The sequence below is a fragment of the Hylobates moloch genome, unplaced genomic scaffold (assembly GCF_009828535.3).
Source record: "Hylobates moloch isolate HMO894 unplaced genomic scaffold, HMol_V3 SCAFFOLD_9, whole genome shotgun sequence".
NCBI lineage: Eukaryota > Metazoa > Chordata > Mammalia > Primates > Hylobatidae > Hylobates > Hylobates moloch.
Window position 1 is genome coordinate 31,490,474 of NW_026652284.1, and position 22,980 is coordinate 31,513,453.

General features: G+C 36.5%; 1 protein-coding gene across 1 annotated transcript in view; it reads right to left on the reverse strand.

Moving 5' to 3' along the window:
• Positions 1-1,162: 1,162 nt before the first annotated feature.
• Positions 1,163-22,980, reverse strand: part of CUNH8orf34 (chromosome unknown C8orf34 homolog) — a 486,993-nt gene continuing 465,175 nt past the window's right edge. Inside the window, 1 exon segment of the mRNA XM_032759605.2 lies at positions 1,163-1,359. Within this exon segment, the coding sequence (XP_032615496.2) occupies positions 1,277-1,359 (83 nt within the window). The 3' untranslated portion in view covers positions 1,163-1,276.

Consider the following 22,980-nt stretch of genomic DNA (forward strand, 5'->3'; position numbering starts at 1 on the left):
CTGATGTACATACTTACCCTCATGCTCCTATAATCACCATCAGCGCATTTTCTGTAAATAGCTGTTCACTGTTTCTTCTCCACAATTTAGTAAGTTCCATGATGAGAAAACCTATGATAAGTGCTGTATCACCCATGATAATGACATATGCTATTCTCCGACAGTAGTTCCTGATCCATTATAGGTTTTAAATATGAATCAGATGAGTGATTTACTTGGTTAGAGCTCTTGAACTGAACAGCAGTATACCTGTATGTCACACAAAGCACACTTGACGGGCTGAGGAAGAGAACCACGTGATAGTTGTGTACCTATATCCTTAATATATATCTCATCCTTCATAATGGATTCATAGCTTTTTAATATACACATTGCTATAATTTTTCTAATCAATCTCTTTTTTGATTATTAGGTTGTTTCTATTTTTTACATGCTTTCCGTGTTTTCTTGTAAAACATTTTTCATGCTTTATTATAAAACATATGGCAATGAACATAATATTCTGATAGCTATATCATAGTACATTGAAGAAATTATTTATTTAGGTAATGTCCTAATGCAGAATTATTGAGTCAAGAGCAATTACAGCAGAGCAAAATCAAATGAGCAGACAAAGGTAACAGTAAACTCCCCATTACTCAAGGTGTTTATGTAGAGTCTGGGTGACCATTTGATAGGGGTATTGCAGAGAAAAGGCAGCATTAGATTAGGGAAGGAGTAGCTGGTTCTAAGTTCTTTCCAGTTTGATATTCTGTGATTCTATGAGTGGTAAGGACAAGCTCAACACCTTTGCTTTTCTCTGGAACATACTTAAGAGATGACAAAGTGATTTATTTTTTATATTTGTGTATCCAGTTCATAATGTAGCCTCATATTCATGGACATGAAATTGTTCTGAGACCCTGTAACTGCAGGGGATATATAATAGCATCATAGAATCCATAGCCTACATGTGGGAGAATATGTTTTTCAGCTCATATCTATCTAGAAGATATTATTTTTCCTGCCAAGGAGAAAGGGTTTAAAATCTCCATCCTCCCACCTTAGCAAGGGAAAGTGCAGACTAAATGAGAACTCCAAAACCTGTAGAACAGACACACACACACACACACACAAACACACACAAATACACACACACACACTCAGGAAATCTTATAATCTTATACAGGCTACTTGGAGAAAAACTATTCTCATTAGAGGTCCTGAGGACTATGTACTTTTTAAATACAAATCCTGAGCAGTTTTAGAAGGTACCCGTCATTACCTGACATCGATATTAAGTGCCCTGAGCAAACATACCAGAGTAGACCAGTGTAGGACAAGAAGAGCATGGAACGCAAAGAAGAAGATCAGCAGAACCTGCACAATGAAAGAAACAGAGATAATATGCCAGGCCAGGAAAAATCATCAATTAAATACCATTCCCTAGAGCTTTAACCAATTTCTAGTAAAGATTAATTGAAATTAATATCAAAACTACATTTATAGTATGTACTGTGCTGCAATTCTGTATTTTAACTGCTTAGTAGTGTGTATATCCTCATTCCATTATTCAGTCATTTTCCACTTAAACCTCTGGTAATTTTTCCAATAAAATCTAAGGCAAAATGCCCCTCCAGATAGTGTTCTGGATATGAGTGTAGTCTATGTGAAGATCCCATATGAACTGCAGTCATAATTGTGATGCCCAGCATGGGTTAGGCAGGAAAGCCATGGTCGGCTCTGCAGACTGCTCCCCTAACACAGCTTATTCAGCCACAGACAGGTACATGCTACTTATTGTGATGCTACAAAATTATAAATTAGTACCATATTATCAAGCAATATGATTTCATGAGGTAGTATATATATATATGTGTGTGTCTGTGTATGTGTATATGTGTATATATATATGTGTACCCATAGATATGCACACACACTATATTGTCTGGTTCATAGCATTATAGGCTCAATGTGGTTTCTCTAAACCCAGCCCTGAGGCAGAAGGATATAAGACTATCTCTGAAGGAAGGGAAAAGTAGTACCTAGTGGGGAAATGGGGCATGACTATTCTAGTTCAAAAGAGTGGCAAAATAAAACAGAGGGTGAGAGCGATGAAATAAGAAAGATAAGCCATTCCACATGTCTTGAAAAGAATGGAAATAGATTAAGTCCAAATTCTCCACAGCATCTCTTGGAACACTAGCCCTACGAGATGTTAATCTAGATGATTCACAAACAAATGGTTCATTGGTCAAATAATTTTGGACATCATACTATATCTGATTTTTGAAGGATCAAAATATACAACAGCATATTAAAGATTCTTAGAAGTCCTACACTAAGGAAAATGATTTAACCTGATATTTAGCAAAGTTCTTTTATAGTAGATTTTTATGGAACAATCACTTTTAAAAATCCTATAAAGCATTCATTGGTTAAGTGCTACTTCAACTAGAATGAAATGGCTTATTGATTTGGTTGTCATTTCATACATTCTGCAGCAAAATGGAAAAAAAGCATGGATTTCATATTCAGCTAGAACTGAGTTTAAATCTTATCTTCACCCTTTCCTATATATGTCACCTTGAGTAAGTCAGCATTGCTCAGCATCCTTCACAGAGGATGGTTCTAAGCAAAACACCTTTGGAAGTATCAAGTAATGGGCATTCAACATTTTTCAGTATTAAAATTTAGATGAATAGGAACTACAAAAAAAATTTGGATTGAAGGTGGAGGTTGTATATGGAAGGTAGATGCTGGATACAGCTGGAGAACTTGGTGAATTGTTAGAAATCTTATACATGGAAGGGTTTGAAATAAAATAATGATGTATTTTTGTTCGAGTGTTCTTTGCCACCCAAAGACGTTAAAGGTGCTGGCAAGGGAGTGGTTGAATTCATGCTCTGTATTAGTAGTTCTTAAATTTTAGAGTGTATAAGAATCAGCCATGGGTCGGGAGCCAAGATGGCCGAATAGGAACAGCTCCCGTCTCCAGCTCCCAGCCCCAGTGACACAGAAGACAGGTGATTTCTGCATTTCTGCTTGAGGTACCGGTTTCATCTCACTAGGGAGTGCCTAACAGTGGGTGCAGGACAGTCGGGGAAGCGCACTGTGCGCGAGCCGAAGCAGGGCGAGGCATTGCCTCACTTGGGAAGCGCAAGGGGTCAGGGAGTTCCCTTTCCTAGTCAAAGAAAGGGGAAACAGACGGCACCTGGAATATCGGGTCAGTCCCATCCTAATACTGCGCTTTTCCAACGGGCCTGGAAAACGGCACACTAGGAGATTGTGTCCCGCACCTGGCTCAGAGGGTCCTATGCCCACAGAGTCTCGCTGATTGCTAGCACAGCAGCCTGAGATCAAGCTGCAAGGCGGCAGCGAGGCTGGGGGAGGGGTGCCCGCCATTGCCCAGGCTTGCTTAGGTAAACAAAGCAGCCAGGAAGCTCCAACTGGGTGGAGCCCACCACAGCTCAAGGAGGCCTGCCTGCCTCTGTAGGCTCCACCTCTGGGGGCAGGGCACAGACAAACAAAAACTCAGCAAGAACCTCCACAGGCTTAAATGTCCCTGTCTGACTGACAGCTTTGAAGAGAGTAGTGGTTCTCCCAGCACGCAGCTGGAGATCTGAGAACGGACAGACTGTCTCCTAAAGTGGGTCCCTCACCCCTGAGCAGCCTAACTGGGAGGCACCCCCCCAGTAGGGACAGACTGACACCTCATTCAACCGGGTACTCCTCTGAGACAAAACTTTCAGAGGAACTATCAGACAGCTGAATTTGTGGTCTCACGAAAATCCGCTGTTCTGCAGCCACCGCTGCTGACACCCAGCCAAACAGGGTCTGGAGTGGACCTCTAGTAAACTCCAACAGACCTGCAGCTGAGGGTCCTGTCTGGTAGAAGGAAAACTAACAAACAGAAAGGACATCCACACCAAAAACCCATCTGTACATCACCATCATCAAAGACAAAAAGTAGATAAAACCACAAAGATGGGGAAAAAACAGAGCAGAAAAACTGGAAACTCTAAAAAGCAGAGCACCTCTCCTCCTCCAAAGGAATGCAGTTCCTCACCAGCAACAGAACAAAGCTGGATGGAGGATGACTTTGAGGAGTTGAGAGAAGAAGGCTTCAGATGATCAAACTACTCTGAGCTATGAGAGGAAATTCAAAACAATAGCAAAGACGTTAAAAACTTTGAAAAAAATTTAGAAGAATGGATAACTAGAATAACCAATGGAGAGAAGGGCTTAAAAGAGCTGATGGAGCTGAAAGCCAAGTTTCGAGAACTACGCAAAGATTGCAGAAGCCTCAGTAGCAGATGCAATCAACTGGAAGAAAGGGTATCAGTGATGGAAGATGAAATGAACGAAATGAAGACAGAAGGGAAGTTTAGAGAAAAAAGAATAAAAAGAAATGAACAAAGCCTCCAAAAAATTTGGGACTATGTGAAAAGACCAAATCTACGTCTGATTGGTGTACCTGAAAATGATGGGGAGAATGGAACCAAGTTGGAAAACACTCTGCAAGATATTATCCAGGAGAACTTCCACAATCTAGCAAGGCAGGCCAACATTCAGATTCAGGAAATACAGAGAATGCCACAAAGATACTCCTCGAGAAGAGCAACTCCAAGACACATAATTGTCAGATTCACCAAAGTTGAAATGAAGGAAAAAATGTTAAGGGCAGCCAGAGAGAAAGGTCGGGTTACCCACAAAGGGAAGCCCATCAGACTAACAGCTGATCTCTCAGCAGAAACTCTACAAGCCAGAAGAGAGTGGGGGCCAACATTCAACATTCTTAAAGAAAAGAATTTTCAACCCAGAATTTCCTATCCCGCCAAACTAAGCTTCATAAGTGAAGGAGAAATAAAATACTTTACAGACAAACAAACGCTGAGTGATTTTGTCACCACCAGGCCTGCCCTAAAAGAGCTCCTGAAGGAAGCACTAAACATGGAAAGGAACAACCGGTTCCAGCCACTGCAAAAACACGCCAAATTGTAAAGACCATCGAGGCTAGGAAGAAACTGCAGCAACTAACGAGCAAAATAACCAACTAACATCATAATGACAGGATCAGATTCACACATAACAATATTAATGTTAAATGTAAATGGGCTAAATGCTCCAATCAAAAGACACAGACTGGCAAACTGGATACGAAGTCGGGACCCATCAGTGTGCTGTATTCAGGAAACCCATCTCATGTGCAGAGACACACATAGACTCAAAATAAAGGAATAGAGGAAGATCTATCAAGCAAATGGAAAACAAAGGCAGGGGTTGCAATTCTAGTCTCTGATAAAATAGACTTTAAACCAACAAAGATCAAAAGAGACAAAGAAGGACATTACATAATGGTAAAGGGATCAGTTCAACAAGAAGAGCTAACTATCCTAAATAGATATGCACCCAACACAGGAGCACCCAGATTCATAAAGCAAGTCCTGAGTGACCTACAAAGGGACTTAAACTCCCACACAATAATCATGGGAGATTTTAACACCCCACTGTCAACATTAGACAGATCAACAAGACAGAAAGTTAACAAGGATATCCAGGAATTGAACTCAGCTCTACATAAAGTGGACCTAATAGACATCTACAGAACTCTCCACCCCAAATCAACAGAATATACATTTTTTTCAGCACCACACCACACCTATTCCAAAATTGACCACATAGTTGGAAGTAAAGCTCTCCTCAGCAAATGTAAAAGAACAGAAATTATAACAAACTGTCTCTCAGACCACAGTGCAATCAAACTAGAACTCAGGATTAAGAAACTCACTCAAAACCGCTCAACTACATGGAAACTGAACAACCTGCTCCTGAATGACTATTGGGTACATAATGAAATGAAGGCAGAAATAAAGATGTTCTTTGAAACCAACAAGAACAAAGACACAACATACCAGAATCTCTGGGACACGTTCAAAGCAGTGTGTAGAGGGAAATTTATAGCACTAAATGCCCACAAGAGAAAGCAGGAAAGATCCAAAATTGACACCCTAACATCACAATTAAAAGAACTAGAAAAGCAAGAGCAAACACATTCAGAAGCTAGCAGAAGGCTAGAAATAACTAAAATCAGAGCAGAACTGAAGGAAATAGAGACACAAAAAACCCTTCAAAAAATTAATGAATCCAGGAGCTGGTTTTTTGAAAAGATCAACAAAATTGATAGACTGCTAGCAAGACTAATAAAGAAGAAAAGAGAGAAGAATCAAATAGATGCAATAAAAAAACGAAAAAGGGGATATCACCACCGATCCCACAGAAATACAATCTACCATCAGAGAATACTACAAACACCTCTATGGAAATAAACTAGAAAATCTAGAAGAAATGGATAAATTCCTCGACAAATACACCCTCCCAAGACTAAATCAGGAAGAAGTTGAATCTCTGAATAGACCAATAACTGGTTCTGAAATTGTGGCAATAATCAATAGCTTACCAACCAAAAAGAGTCCAGGACCTGATGGATTCACAGCTGAATTCTACCAGAGGTACAAGGAGGAACTGGTACCATTCCTTCTGAAACTATTCCAATCGGTAGAAAAAGAGGGAATCCTCCCTAACGCATTTTATGAAGCCAGCATCGTCCTGATACCAAAGCCTGGCACAGACATAACCAAAAAAGAGAATTTCAGACCAATATCCTTGATGAACATTGATGCAAAAATCCTCAATAAAATACTGGCAAACTGAATCCAGCAGCACATCAAAAAGCTTATCCACCATAATCAAGTGGGCTTCATCCCTGGGATGCAAGGCTGGTTCAACATATGCAAATCAATAAATGTAATCCAGCATATAAACAGAACCAAAGACAAAAACCACATGATTATCTCAATAGATGCAGAAAAGGCCTTTGACAAAATTCAACAACCCTTCATGCTAAAAACTCTCAATAAATTAGGTATTGATGGGACGTATCTCAAAATAATAAGAGCTATCTATGACAAACCCACAGCCAATATCATACTGAATGGGCAAAAACTGGAAGCATTCCCTCTGAAAACTGGCACAAGACAGGGATGCCCTCTCTCACCACTCCTATTCAACATAGTGCTGGAAGTTCTGGCCAGAGCAATCAGGCAGGAGAAGGAAATAAAGGGTATTCAATTAGGAAAAGAGGAAGTCAAATTGTCCCTGTTTGCAGATGACATGATTGTATATCTAGAAAACCCCATTGTCTCAGCCCAAAATCTCCTTAAGCTGATTAGCAACTTCAGCAAAGTCTCAGGATACGAAATCAATGTACAAAAATCACAAGCATTCTTGTACACCAATAACAGACAAACAGAGAGCCAAATCATGAGTGAACTCCCATTCACAATTGCTTCAAAGAGAATCAAATACCTAGGAATCCAACTTACAAGGGATGTGAAGGACCTCTTCAAGGAGAACTACAAACCACTGCTCAATGAAATCAAAGAGGATACAAACAAATGGAAGAACATTCCATGCTCATGGGTTGGAAGAATCAATATTGTGAAAATGGCCACACTGCCCAAGGTAATTTATAGATTCAATGCCATCCCCATCAAGCTACCAATGACTTTCTTCACAGAATTGGAAAAAACTACTTTAAAGTTCATATGGAACCAAAAAAGAGCCCGCATCGCCAAGTCAATCCTAAGCCACAAGAACAAAGCTGGAGGCATCACCCTACCTGACTTTAAACTGTACTACAAGGCTACAGTAACCAAAATAGCATGGTACTGGTACCACAACAGAGACATAGATCAATGGAATAGAACAGAGCCCTCAGAAATGATGCCACATATCTACAACTATCTGATCTTTGACAAACCTGACAAAAACAAGAAATGGGGAAAGGATTCCCTATTTAATAAATGGTGCTGGGAAAACTGGCTAGCCATATGTAGAAAGATGAAACTGGATCCCTTCCTTACACCTTATACAAAAATTAATTCAAGATGGATTAAAGAGTTAAATGTTAGACCTAAAACCATTAAAATCCTAAAAGAAAACCTAGGCAATACCATTCAGGACATAGGCATGGGCAAGGACTTCATGTCTAAAACACCAAAAGCAATGGCAACAAAAGCCAAAATTGACAAATGGGATCTCATTAAACTAAAGAGCTTCTGCACAGCAAAAGAAACTACCATCAGAGTGAACAGGCAACCTACAGAATGGGAGAAAATTTTTGCAACCTACTCATCTGACAAAGGGCTAATATCCAGAATCTACAATGAACTCAAACAAATTTACAAGAAAAAAACAAACAACCCCATCAAAAAGTGGGCAAAGGACATGAACAGACACTTCTCAAAAGAAGACATTTATGCAGCCAAAAAACACATGAAGAAATGCTCATCATCACTGGCCATCAGAGAAATGCAAATCAAAACCACAGTGAGATACCATCTCACACCAGTTAGAATGGCCATCATTAAAAAAGCAGGAAACAACAGGTGCTGGAGAGGATGTGGAGAAATAGGAACACTTTTACACTGTTGGTGGGACTGTAAACTAGTTCAACCATTGTGGAAGTCAGTGTGGCGATTCCTCAGGGATCTCGAACTAGAAATACCATTTGACCCAGCCATCCCATTACTGGGTATATACCCAAAGGACTATGAATCATGCTGCTATAAAGACACATGCACACGTATGTTTATTGCGGCACTATTCACAATAGCAAAGAGTTGGAACCAACCCAAATGTCCAACAATGATAGACTGGATTAAGAAAATGTGGCACATATACACCATGGAATACGATGCAGCCATAAAAAATGATGAGTTCGTGTCCTTTGTAGGGACATGGATGAAACTGGAAAACATCATTCTCAGTAAACTATCGTAAGGACAAAAAACCAAACACCGCATGTTCTCACTCATAGTGGGAATTGAACAATGAGAACTCATGGACACAGGAAGGGGAACATCACACTCCGGGGACTGTTGTGGGGTGGGGGCAGGGGGGAAGGATAGCATTAGGAGATATACCTAATGCTAAATGACGAGTTAATGGGTGCAGGAAATCAACATGGCACATGGATACATATGTAACAAACCTGCACATTGTGCACATGTACCCTAAAACCTAAAGAAGTATAATAAAAAAAAAAAAAAAGAATCAGCCACATGGCTTTTTAAAACACAGGTTGCTGGGCTCCAACATCAGAGTTTCTGATTTAGTAGATCTGGGATGGAGCCCAAAGAAACCGTGCTTCTACTAATTCCCAAGAGATGTTGATGCTGATACTGCTGGTTTGAGAACTTCACTTTGAGCATCACTGTTTGGTGTAACACAGACCTTAGAGTGAAGGATGAAGCTAGCTGTGGCCTTACATACTTAGAGATAGATGAGTAATCAAGTGTCTGGGTACCAAAGCAAGATTGAAGTGCAGGTTTAATAGAAAATGAGGAATTTTAAGGGAAGGAGGTTTGTGACAGCAGATTACAGTAATGTAAGACTTTAGAGTTGGATGCTATTTCACATTTGATAAGAAAAAAGTATATACAGCCTATGAGAATAACTAGATTTGAGAAGCAAGGAATTACAATGGCAGGATATTGGGTAAGTCACCCAAGTAGCAGTTAAAATTTTCTGATGAAAATAGTTGTGGTAGAGAGGAAAACAGTGAGCCAGATGGAAGCATCTCACAGGAATGAAGAAGAAAAGTGATTGGTAAGACTATAGTGACCAGGACAAGAACAGAACAACAATAAATGTTAGGAGCCTTAAAAAAGGAATTGCAGGTAGAACGTTGATGCTATCTCATGGTGCTTGGCACAGGGCAATGGAAAGAAGCAACAGCTTCCTCTGGAGGAGGCTAATAGGGACCCAGTGTTTTCTAGGAGGAAACCATTTCAATAAGACCAAAAAAAAAGCATATAAAGTATTATTTTAATACCACCAAAGAACAATCAATTTGCCAATCAAGTTCCAGTCCCATAGAGCATGGTGCAAAGATCTGGAAAATATTCAACAATACAAGTGCAGGAGAAGACTTTATTTTGATTAGAGTGTGGGGCAAGGGAGGGTGGCCAAGGATAACAGAGAATAAAAAAAAAAACCAAAACAGAATTATCTGATTTCAAGTTTCTGAAATAAATTTTGACATAATGCTTTTCCTGCATGGAAATCACTTAGGCATTCAGCCTGGTACTGCTTCCTTCTCTTGAAGTAGGACTCCCCCTATACTAGGGATAGCCCATTATTTCCTATACTTGTGGGAATGTAAGAAAGAAATGAAGCAGCTTTGATGGGAAAAACAACAAATAAGAGAGTGGTCATCAACTCTGAAAATAAACATAATATTATGGATTAGAACACTATTTCTTCTTGAGGATAATGCCATATGCTACAAGTTTTTTTCAGAGAGAAACGGCAAAACAAATCACCTAAGGCAGTGCATGACAAAGCACGTGTTGGGATTAAAGTGAATTCTATGTTGATGCACCATGTTCACTGCAACTCTGATGAACTATGATTACTACAGAAGAACAGCACATTGAACATACGATATGTCATTGAACACATCCTGTTTTCTATCAGATATCAACAAACCACTTATTACATGCATGTATCTGTGTTTCTAGAGTTATGACCTCCCTGAATAAACAGAAGACAAAGATAGAGACTTAGGTGTGGCCACTTCTCAAGTGATCTTTAAAAGGTACATAACCAATTTGAACTAAATGTATTCATTTATTCATTCATGAAGTTGATTCAATAAATATTTGTTAAGTAAAAAAATTATGAATGCATAAATATCTATTAAGTATTTGTTGAACATTTACAATGAAAAATAGGGATTTTAAGATTAAACTTTTCTTAATAGGCTAATTTTTTATAATTAGGTAGAAGTGATGTATAAACTATAAAGCCTTATATAAGTGGTAGAAACTTTAAAAAATTTTTAAAAATTTTAAAATGGATAATCCTATGTGTCCTAATATGGAAGAGAAAGTCACATATGATTTATGTCTAAGAACACAAGAAAAAGCTATGTTTTTGGTCTGAAGAATGTTTAATTATACTAAAGATGAGATACAGTTTTGAGATACTTAGTCAACATTTCAAAACAAGTCATTTTGAAGAAATTTGGCAGCATGCTTTGAACAGTTGTTGTACTTTTAATAGCTTACCATGGGATTGAAAACATACTTAATGTAATTACTAAATGCTATTTATTTTATTCTGTCAAAATTCTAATTTTTATGTTTATCATATATGGCTCCCTTAATTTTCTGGATGACTTTGCTTGTAGATAATAATTTGGAACACTGTAAATATAACTAAATCATGTTGAAGTTTCTATTAAAAGCAGATTGTCTACTCAAATGTATTACTGCTTCAGTTTCTTTATATGTTGTTTTCCCTTATTTTCTTATTTTATAGTGTTTTCTTTATGTTAAAACTCTCTCAGTGCAGACTGAGCTCATTCCTCTCTTGATGTTATCTTTACACACATCCCTCCCACCCTGAAAGGTTTATTTAGCTTTTAGGGACACAGTGAAATTTTGGAGTGGAGGATCTGGTCGTGGGTTAGATTCGAATTTAAATTGCACTTACTAATTCTGTATTCTTGGGAAAAAATATTTAACAAATCTGAGTTTGTAAAATCATATTAATAATACCCATACAATACATTGTCACAGGGATTAAATAAGATACCACTACATGGCACATAACAATCAAAATTTAATAAACGTTACTTCTGTCCCATTTCCTCCTCCTTCAGAAATGCATTTGTTTCTGTATAAGCTTTAAAATGTCAATGGCTCATAATAGGCTTTAAGGAGAAATGGAATGCTGTGATCCTAAATATCTCTCCAAAAGAGATTTGGTGGATCTATTTAATGTTAGTGAGTGATTACTAAGTTAAGTTAGTAAGTAAAAGGCAGAAAGTATTTAGCAGAGAATCCTAGAGGAGGGCATTTGCCTTTACTATCGTGTAGTTAGTATATCCCTGATAGTTAAAATCTGACAATTGGGCAACTGTAGATGCACTTGAGTGCAAGCCCTTTCTCTGCAATTTACTAGTCTGGGACCACCGGGAAGAAGCAAGACCTTAGCTGAGTCTTCTGACTCCCAGGTTTTTTTCCACTTCATGATAGCCTCCAGAAAAAGGAAATTAGCCTCCCAATGAGAAAGTTAAGTGGCAGATGTGTATGCTCACAAAAAAGGGTGAATTGTTAGTAAATTACAGTGAACACTTAAGTGGCTGGCAACAAAACTATATAAAGGAGTAAGAATATTATGTCAATAATTACATCAGTAAAAGTAAATAGACACCTAATAATAAGCAAAAGACTGAAGTCCTTGTAGGAGAGCAGATAAACTAAATACAGTTGTCCTATGGGTTTCAAGACCCCTGTGGATATTAAAATCCAAGGATGCTCCAGTCCCTTATAAAAAATGGCACAGTATTTGCAAATAACCTGTGCATATTCTCTCATACATTTTAAATAATCTCTACATTACTTAACTAATACAGTATAAATGTTATGCAAATGTTTTTATACTTTTTTATTATTTCTTTTTTTTGTATGTATATATTTGATCTATGGTTGGTTGAATCTGCAGATGCGAAACCCAGTAGATACAGCAGGCTGACTGCATTGCTGCTCTTTTCATAAATAGAAACCATTTTATATGGCACATACTTAAAAGTAAAAATTAGAACTAATATTTATCAAGCACATACTATGTTTGGCAAAAATAAAAACCATTAGAAAGTAAATATTTTCTTACTCCATGAAAACAAAATGCAATAATCTGAATATTTACTGGTTCTGCCCAAATTTATTGAACTATATTAGAGTGTAAAAATCCCTATCCAGTAACAGCAGGATAAATTATTCAGATAAAGCATTCCACTAAAAGTGCATAGAATAGCTGGATAAAATATTTTTAAAAACCTGTGTGAAGGCACCAAACATCTATCAAAGCAGTAAAGTATTAAAAGGCCAATATCCCAGATAGTGAAGAAATAAAGAGACATGAGCATAGAATTTGGAGACATGCTTCCTCTAAAGGTATGTACCAATTCCAGAAGAGACTCCTGAAAGGCTGAGACCCTAAAGAAGGGTTGTAAAATCCTCCCAGGCGAAAGGAAAAAAAAAAGTGGAGTTGTAATCTTACTGAGAAATGTGACCCAAATAAATTCCCTAGGTTTTAAGCTCCTAGGCTGAAAGGCCACACTGGAGGAGTAAGGGTAAAATGGAAATATACCAGCCCTCTCAAGGAATAAAGCCCAACTTAAAATCTTTTTGATTTTTTATTTAATTCAAATAATCTCAGATTGTTAGTTTCCCTGTACCTCTGCTAGAAGCAAGATAAAATACTCTCTAGAAGAAGATAACATCATCCTAGGCCTCAAATTATCTTTGCAACATATCATATATAATGCTCAACGCTTAATCAAAAATAAGCAGACACACATGATGACAAGGCCATGTGTTCTAAAGCCAAGAAAAAACAACAAAGAATAGAAACACCCACAGGAATCACATAATGAACTTATCAAACATGGATTTTAAAATATGCTTAATAAGAAAATTAAAGATAATATCTAGAATTTTAGAAAGAAGTAGAAACTACCAATGAACCAAATAAAAATGCCAAAATTAAAAAAACTACAAGTCAATGTATCTATTAAACGGCAGATTTGATAGCATTTAAAGAGAGAAACAAACTACATTTATTCAGAATTATACTCAGTTAAATGGATGGAAATATTGAGCAGGAAGTAAGGGGAATTATTTTGCATATAGTTAGAATGTCTAGCATATGTGTAATTGAAGGCTTTGGCCATTTTAAAACATAGTCTTCACATTCTTTTGTTTTCCCAAGTGGTAGAACCATGTCCATTGACCTTGAACGTATTATCTGCAACTGCTGGACCAAACAAAGATGGCAGAAGTGGTGCTGTGAGTTTCCAAGCTCAGGACTTAAGGAGCAGGAGTTTTCCACTTCCTGTCTTTATTCTTATAATCTAGCTACAATAATGTGAAGAAGAAGTCCAAACATTTCATGGAGAGGTGCATGCGGAAATGTCTATAGGAGAGAAATCAACGTCTTTGGCCTGCAGCCTTGAATAAACTCTCAGCCAACAGTAACTAACCACCAATTCACTCAATTAACATGAGAGTTAACCATCTTGCAAGTGTATCTCCAGCCCTAGGTAAATCACTGCAGCTGACACATCATGGGAAAGGCATGAGCCTCCTTGTTGAGCCCGACCCAAATTGCAGATATATGTACTAAATGAGTGATTATTGTTTTAGACCACTAAGGTTTGGGGTGATTTGTTAGGCAGCAACAGCTGAATGGAAAAGGAACCAAAACAAGACTCAAAAGAGAACAAGGCACAATCTACAGCTACCAAACATATAAAAACGATAGATTTAGAAGCACTTTGCTCATCCAAGTCTCATGCAAAGAACCTAGGATTAAACTGAGCTTAATCACATGTAGGCACACCATGATAAAGCTGCTGCAAAAATAAAAGACAAATGGAAAATCGTAACATTTGAAGAAGTAATAATCTAACAGGTGACTAAAAATACTATTAGTAGTAATAATCTACAGCTGAAAATAAAATGACAGATATCATTTTATCTTCTCAACACAAAGATAAAATGATATCTTTGAAGTGCTGAAAGAAAAAAAAACTTTCTTAATTTTTATACTCAGTGAAAATATCGTTTAAAAGGAGAAACTGAGAAATTTCAGGCAAAGATAGTTCACCACCAGTAATTACAAACTAAAACAAATGTTGTTTTTTTTCTATTTAGGCAGAAGAAAGGTGATCCAATATGGAATTTCAGAGATATTGAAAAAAAGGAATAGTGACAAACAGAATAAAACTGGAAAAATATAAATGGATATTGGCAATATTTTAAAATAATAATAAAGCCTTATGGTGTTTTAAAATATACAGGAGATTTAAATACATGCCAACACTCCTATAAAATTCGGGATGAAGAGAAACAAAGCTAAAAATTTTTAAAGTTTTACAAAGCTAAAATATAAAAGGACAAATTGACATGAAACTTTTCTACATTAAACAATACATTGTTGCAATCTCAAGAACAACTATAGAAAGAATCTTAAAAGAGTATATAACCTTCAAGCTAAAATAAAATAAAAGAGCAATAACAAAAAAATTATCCCAAACAAGGCAAGAAAGAGGGAAAATGAAAACATAATATAGTGGAGAAAATAAAATATAAAGTATAAAGTAAGTTGGTAATATGGTAAATTCAAAAATAACTATAATAATAATTACACTATGCACAAGTAGATTAAATGAGTTAAACCGAAAGGATTGCTAGAATTGATTAAACAAATAGCCTAACTACATGTTGTTTTTGAAGAGAATTGTCTGATATTTGTGAATACAGAAATAATGAAAAGTTAGAGAATAAAAATCATACACGACACAAACCAATTTTTAAAAACCTGGGCTACCAATGTCATAGAATGTGGAATTTAATGCAGAATTAATTGCTAGGGATACAGGGAAATATCTCCTAATAATAAAAAGTTCAATTCACCAGGAAGATACACTTTTAAATTTATATAAAACTAATAATATAGCACCAAAATTTATAAAGCAGGAATTGATACAAAGAGAAACAGTCAAATCCATAATCATAGCAGGAGGTGTTGAACACATCTCTTGGTAACTGATAAAACAACACCCCCCAAACATACAGTAAGAAGATGGAATATTTGAACAACACAATCAGCCACCTCTACCTAAAGGACACGTAAAGAAAACTCCACCCAACAACAGCAAAATACATTTTACCATTGTTTTCCTAGAACTTGGTGCTTCTAAACATTTGCCCAAAGCTGGTCATTTACTGGATCATTAAGGAAGTCTCAATACATTTCAAATGATTTAAGCCATCCATACAGAGCTTGTTCTTTCAACAAAATAAATGCAGGATGAAAATAAAGCCGGACTTAGAGGAAACATTTAAAACTTAAACCTACATATCAGAAAAAAAAATGCAAGCCTGAAATTCAATGAGGCAGGCATCTGCTTTGTGCCAGATATCTTCTATTTTTCTGCCAGATATAATTTCTGTCTTTAATACCAAGCTCTTTGCTTCAGGAGACTGAAGTTTGTGGTCTGTATCAACAGAACTCCCAAACCCTCTCCTTGTATGTAGGTTTGGCCATAAGGAGCCTCAGCTAAGAATGAAGGAATGGAAGAGAGTAAAAATTGAGGGTATTTATTCTGCCTGAATTCTTCCTCATCTTAATCTAGTTTGTCTTTCAATATTTATTTATTATTTATTTATTTATTTATTTTGAGACAGGGTCTTACTCTTGTCATCCAGGCTGGAGTGCCCTGGTGCAATCACGGCTCACTGCAGCCTTGACCTCCCCGGCTCAGGTGATCCTCTTGCCTCAGCCTCCCAAGTAGCAAGTAGCTGGGAATACAGATATGCACCTAATTTTAAAAGCATTTTTACTAGAGATGGGCTTTCGCTGTGTTGCCCAGGCTGATCTCAAACTCCTGGGCTCAAGCAATCTGCCTGCCTTGGCCTCTCAATTGAAGGTTATAGTTAAAGTTAATTAGATGAATTAAACACAGTTGTTTTTCGTAAATTCCATATGCAATTAATAAACGAGATACTTAGCTTTACCATATTGGCTGATGAAAATAATATGATATTTCTTCAAGGGTATTTATAAAATTCTTGCATCTGATTTGATTCATAAAAGCATGTTATTTAGCACTTAGGTATTAAATCTCTAGCCAAGATGCTCTGAAAAGTACAGAAGAAGTAACATCTGCTATCTATCCTCAGGGGTATTTTATTTTAATTGTGGGGAGAATATGAGCATTATAAAACAATTGCAAAAGTTTGAAGATGGCAGATTTGGCTCTTAATTGTTAAGTTTCAATACATAGGGCCTTAAACGAGAAAATGACAATAAATTTGAGGAAAATTGATTTGCAGTGGTATCAGTAAGGATGCTTTGTTAGACTGCAATTATTCTGAAACTAGATTCATTACCACTGCAGATACATAGAAGATGTTATTGATGATTTTTAAAAAAAAATTGTCATTTGACAGTGAACCTTTCATGAACTACCAAACTAAATTTTCTACATAGAAATGTTTGTAATAAATGTTCATAAGCAACACAAAAATATTATTCTAAGCTATTAGAAAATCAAGAACACTTTCAACACTGCCTATTTGTTAGTCTGTGAAATGTAATATGCAAAAAAGTACTACGAAAAGTATAATTCAGTTAAAAAAAAAAGACCCACTGACCACCATCTAAGTTAAGAAATACAATTCTGACAGCCTTGAAGCTCAATCATTATTACCTCCACACAACTATCTGTTATCTTATATGTAAGCATTTACTTGCTTTTCCGTATATTTTAACAAGGTATCAAAGCATATTTAAAAACTACTGTTTAGATTTTTCCTGATTATCGTAGAAATTTTAGTCTCATTTGATTATCATAGAAATTTTGGTCTTTTAGGTCATCCCTGACCTGAAAGAGAAATGCTTCAGTAATTCATCAAGTATGATGTTTGCTGTAGGATTTTTGGAAATACACTTTTTTTTTTAGATTAAGAAATTTTTCTCACATTTCAAAGCCACTGAATTTTTTTCATAATTAGATGTCAAAATTTATCACTTTTTATGCATTATTGACATTATTTTTCTCGTTTATTATGTTAGTGTGGCTAATTTCCTGATTAATTTTCAAAAATTAATCTGGTAATACATTTCTGCAATAAACTCAATGTAGTAGGGATGTATTATCCTTTATACATAATAGGAACTGGTTTAGTACCAATTTGTTTAGAATTTTTATATCTATGTTCATAAGTCAATTGGCTTATTTGGCAAAAAGTTTTTCTTTCTTATAATTCCTCTGTTATGTATTGGAATCGAGGTTAGCTAGTCTCATAAAATGGATTGGGAAGTGCTTCCTCTTGGATTCTATGGAAGTGTTTGCATAATATTAGAATTATTTCTTAAAAGTTTAAAAGAATGTAGGCCCCATATGAGCCTGAAAATATTTTAATATGAGGTTTTTAACTTATTAATTTAATTTTTAATAGATATACGACTACTCAGATTTTCTATTTCCTGTGTGTCAGCTTTGGTAAATTGTATTTTCTAGAGATTTCTGTGTTACATTTGAATTTTCAGGTTTGTCTAACAAACTTTGAAAATATGTATCACTAATACATGTAAAATTGAATGCACAAATATATTCTTCATGGTATTATTTAAAATAATTTTAGGCTGGACATGGTGGTGTATGCCTGTAACCCCAAAACTTTGGGAGGCCCATGCGGGCAGATTGCTTGAGCTCATGAGTTTGAGACCAGCCTGGGCAACGTGGGGAAACCTGGTCTCCACAAAAACTACAAAAATTGTATGGCGTGGTGGCATACCCCTGTAGTCCCAGCTACTCGGGAGGCTGAGGTGAGAGGATGGTGTGAGCCCGGGAGGCAGGGGTTGCAATGAGCTGAGATCACACCACAGCTCTCCAGCCTCAGCAAGAGACAGAACTTGTCTCAAATAATAATAGTACTAAGTTTTAAATGGTATATGAACTGTAGAGATTAAATAAGTTATAATACATCCAGATAATAAAATGCTATGTACTTATTTTAAAAATCATCTTACACCAGGCGGGCACGGTGGCTCACGCCTGTAATCCCAGCACTTTGGGAGGCTGAGGCAGGCGGATCACCTGAGGTCGGGAGTTCAAGACCAGCCTGACCAACATGGAGAAACCCCTTCTCTACTAAAAATACAAAATTAACCAGGCATGGTGGTGCATGCCTGTAATCCCAGCTACTCGGGAGGCTGAGACAGGAGAATCACTTGAACCTGGGAGGCAGAGGTTGTGGTGAGCCAAGATTGTGCCATTGTATTCCAGCCTGGGCAACAAGAGTAAAACTCCATCTCAAAAAAAAGAATAAAAAATAAAGAAATTATCTTACAGAGGACTATTTGACAATATGGAAAATATTTATAATATAATGCTAAAGCCACTTTATAAAGCTGTATATAGAATGTATATTATAATATATTATTGTATAAATGATTGTATAGATGATCTCAGGTGTGGATATGTATGTATGCACATGCCTGTGTGAGAGAGAATGCGCATGAGAATCATTTTTTTTAAAATTCCTACACTAAAAACAACAAAGTAATCACAGAGGGTATTTTGGGATGGTGAGATTATAGGTGATTTTAATTTTACTATTTATTATTTTTTCCTTATTAAACATATCCCCTTCAAATTAAAGCATCGTATTTCCTTTTTCCATTAGGTAGATTCTGGGAATTACCTAAATGCCATCAGACAAAACTAATTTACCTTAAGTTCTGAATGTGAATCTTTGTGGACTTAATCCTATCGACACTGTAGAGTGTATTTGTGAAAGAAGCTGCTGGTTAGCAGAAAGGATTCAGACACTGTTCACATTTTTTAAATGCAGTATGACAGTATGAATTGAAAACCCTTGGGCAGCTAGAGGGAAACGATTTTGGCTAACAAGGAAAACTTATTACCTGATCAGAGGGCAGAGATAGCAACCTTAAATTCTGACCAAGGTGGGAATGGAAGGTAAATGAGGGAAACAAATTGGTTGGAGAACATTCTGAAGTGGGAGAAACCATGGCAAACTGGACAGACAGTATGTTCAGCTCAAGCTAATTCTTACTATGAGGAAAGGCAAGCCTAGTATTGCCATATCTTCTGTTTTTCAAAGAGAGTATCTGAACTTTTTGAGATCTCCTAATTTTTAAATGTTAAATTTATTTTTGTTAAAAGATTGTTCTGGCCAAACAAAGCACATCTGCAGACACACCCAGCCCATAGGCTGGTAATTCATAGTCTCTTGTTCTTAAACATTACAATACAAAGATCAACAATCACTTAGTGCCTTTTGAAACCCCAGCCTTAGCTATCAGCTTGAGCCCAGGGAGAGGCTTTTAACAAAAGCAGTAAGCCATTCCAAAATAGCAGTTTTTCTCAAAAGTTATATCTAAAATTAAGAAAGAAATCTGAATTAGAAGAGAAAATACATAAACATAGCCTCACAGACAATACATTCCCTGAATATCCCTCCTCTGCATATGCATTTATTTTTCATTTAAAGAGGCCTAATCTGAATTCTTAATTTTGGATTCAGAACACCAACACTGAAGCAAAAGAAAAGCCGATGAACATAGAAAGCAGTGTGCTAACTTCTGTAGAATTTTCTTTATTTCTGACCTCCTATCAACAAAGTAGCTGAAGAGCCCTGAAAAGTCACTGTCATTGTTTTGAGCTTCAGTTTCCTCACTTGTAAAATTAAGAGGTTGGGTGGATATTTCCTATCTTTAAAATTTTATGAGTCAGTGAGACTACCTATACAATGAGAAAACAGCCACATAAAATTTGCAATCCATTTATAGGAAGTAGTCATGTATACTTTGGAACTTCAGGTAAGGGCTTACTCTGAAAATTAATCAAGTTTTACAGAATTAAAAATATAACCCAGAGCTACATATATTTACTGTTGTTTAGCTGATAGATTAGTAACTATACTCAGTAAAAGCAAAGTTTTAAAAAGCACTTCTTAAATTATTTGTTTCATCCTCCTATGAGCTAGGCTGCACTATTGGTCTATCTTTACTCTCTGCCTACTAAAGAAGATAGACAGCTTTCTTAAAAAACCCCAAATTACTGTATAGTCTTTTGTACAAAAAGTGTGTCTCCGGGAGGTGCTTACTCTTTGAGATAGGACTAGTGCAGGAGTAGTTTAGAACCCAGTTTTCTTCTCATCAATTCATGACATATGCAAAGAGCCGGACACCCGGGCCTCCTCAAGTTTTGAATTATTTGAATCCAAAGCTACAGATATACTCTCATTCGAGTTCTTCCCTATGCAAAGATTTTCCCGCTATCTACTTAATCAATTCACACTTCTTATCCTTACAACCTGGACCCTCTTCTCGTGACTTAGTTTTCCAGGCATATTTCCCTCTCAGCCCCTGTATCAAATGTGTCTCCCCAAACAGTATTAATTGCTATGTTTCCTGGGCCATCAAGTGTAACCAGTGTTCCTCCTGTCTTTGTGCCCTTGCCCATGCTGTGGTTCTTGCCCATATGAACTTCTTGTCCATCCCTGCCTTTCAAAATCTTATGCATCCCTCAGTTCAAACACCATTTGCCCCATGAAGATCTCTCTAATCTTGTGTTTCTACTGTCAGCTCTGTGATATTTCCTTCCTATGGTTTCTTTAACATTTTACTTCTCTTAAGAAACCGTGTGCCTAATGCTTCAGATGCTTATGGACTTCTCTATAACTTGATAGGGGAAACACACAAGAAAGCCCAACGTATGGTAGCTTCTCAGTATATGTATGTTGACTTTTCAAGATCCACAAATATGATTGCTTTAAGGGGGTAATCTGGCCCATAGGGCTTATGAGACTTATTGGAAAATCTTAACTAAATTCCTGGTTTGGGACAAAAATCCCACATCTGTTTAATTTGAGAAGGTGAAGCAGATCAATGCTTCAAAAAGAGCCAAAGAAAATCATGAAACACCTTGGCTGGTGTAAATACGCTCAAGTTCTTGCAGTGAAAAAAATATACAAAACAATCCATAGAGAAAAACAATAGGCTTTGCTTGCAGCCAGCCAATACATTCTCACTTGTGAAAGATATGTTCCATCTGATATAAGGCTGCCCTATATCCTACGTCCATCAAGGTTAAAGAATGAAGTAGATTTTCTTTTATTTTGTAGTTTTAGGCCACACCTGGAGCAAATATAAGAATATTCCAAGACAAATAAAAAGTGTTTAATAAAATAATTAAAAACATGTGCTGCTCCTTTATAACTCTGATTTTTAAAAATAACAAAAATTTGGGCCATGTATCCCCTATTCTAACTTTTAAAGACTTCAACTCCATGCATTGCTCCAATCCAAATAATTATGCATTGTAAAAGAATAGTTCTGTCACTCATTGTTTAAATACAGCCTTCTCTGATGCTTGTTATGATATTTTCTGGTGAGTATTGCACATGACAAAGACATGTTAATAAACAAAGCAGGTAGTCCGAAGCATGTAACCTTATATATTGTTGAGCAACTTGACACATTTTTCCATTACACTTAATAATAGTTTATGTGGTGAGATTAAGTTTTATATGTTATTAAAAGTTACCCATTAAATTTTTTTTCTAGGGCCTTAGGAATCAATTGGACCTTTCATAATATCACAGTTTTACCACAAACATGGGGAACATTTCAAAATAAGAATAGCACACAAATGATGCAGAGGCATTTGCCCTCTAGAAACTGTAAAAAAGTTATTCAGATCCAAATAATTCTCTACAACCAGTATTATAATGAAAAATTGCAATTTGGCTTTGGAATGTTTTGCTTTTAACAAATAACAGTAATTGATTTTACCTTACTTTTATATTTATGGGTTAAAGATCAATCCTAAAAGATTTATGATAGTAACATACCAAATATGCAGATATCTGATATACCTAATTTAGAGATTTATCATCTGGTAAGAGTTTAGATGCCCTGAACTTTTTAGAAGTTTTAGAACTTTCTGAAGCTCATAATATGTTGAAAATGAAGATGTGGAATTAAAAAATTATCAAGCCTGGGAAAGTCCAGTCTGCAGTGAGCTGTGATCACGCCACTGCATACTGCACTCCAGCCTGGGCAACAGAGTGAGACTCTGTTTAAAAAAAAAAAAAAAAAAAAAAGCCAGACATGATGCTTCACACCTGTAATCCTACCACTTTGAGAGGCCAAGGCAGAAGGATCACTTGAATTCAAGGCAGGAGGATCACTTGAGCTCAAGGAGTTTGAGACCAGCTTGGGCAACACAGCAAGACCTTGTCTCTATTTAAAAGCTAAATAAATAAATAAATAACCATTTTTAAAAAGAAAAAAAGTATCAAGATTTCTTTTGATATTCTGAAAGAA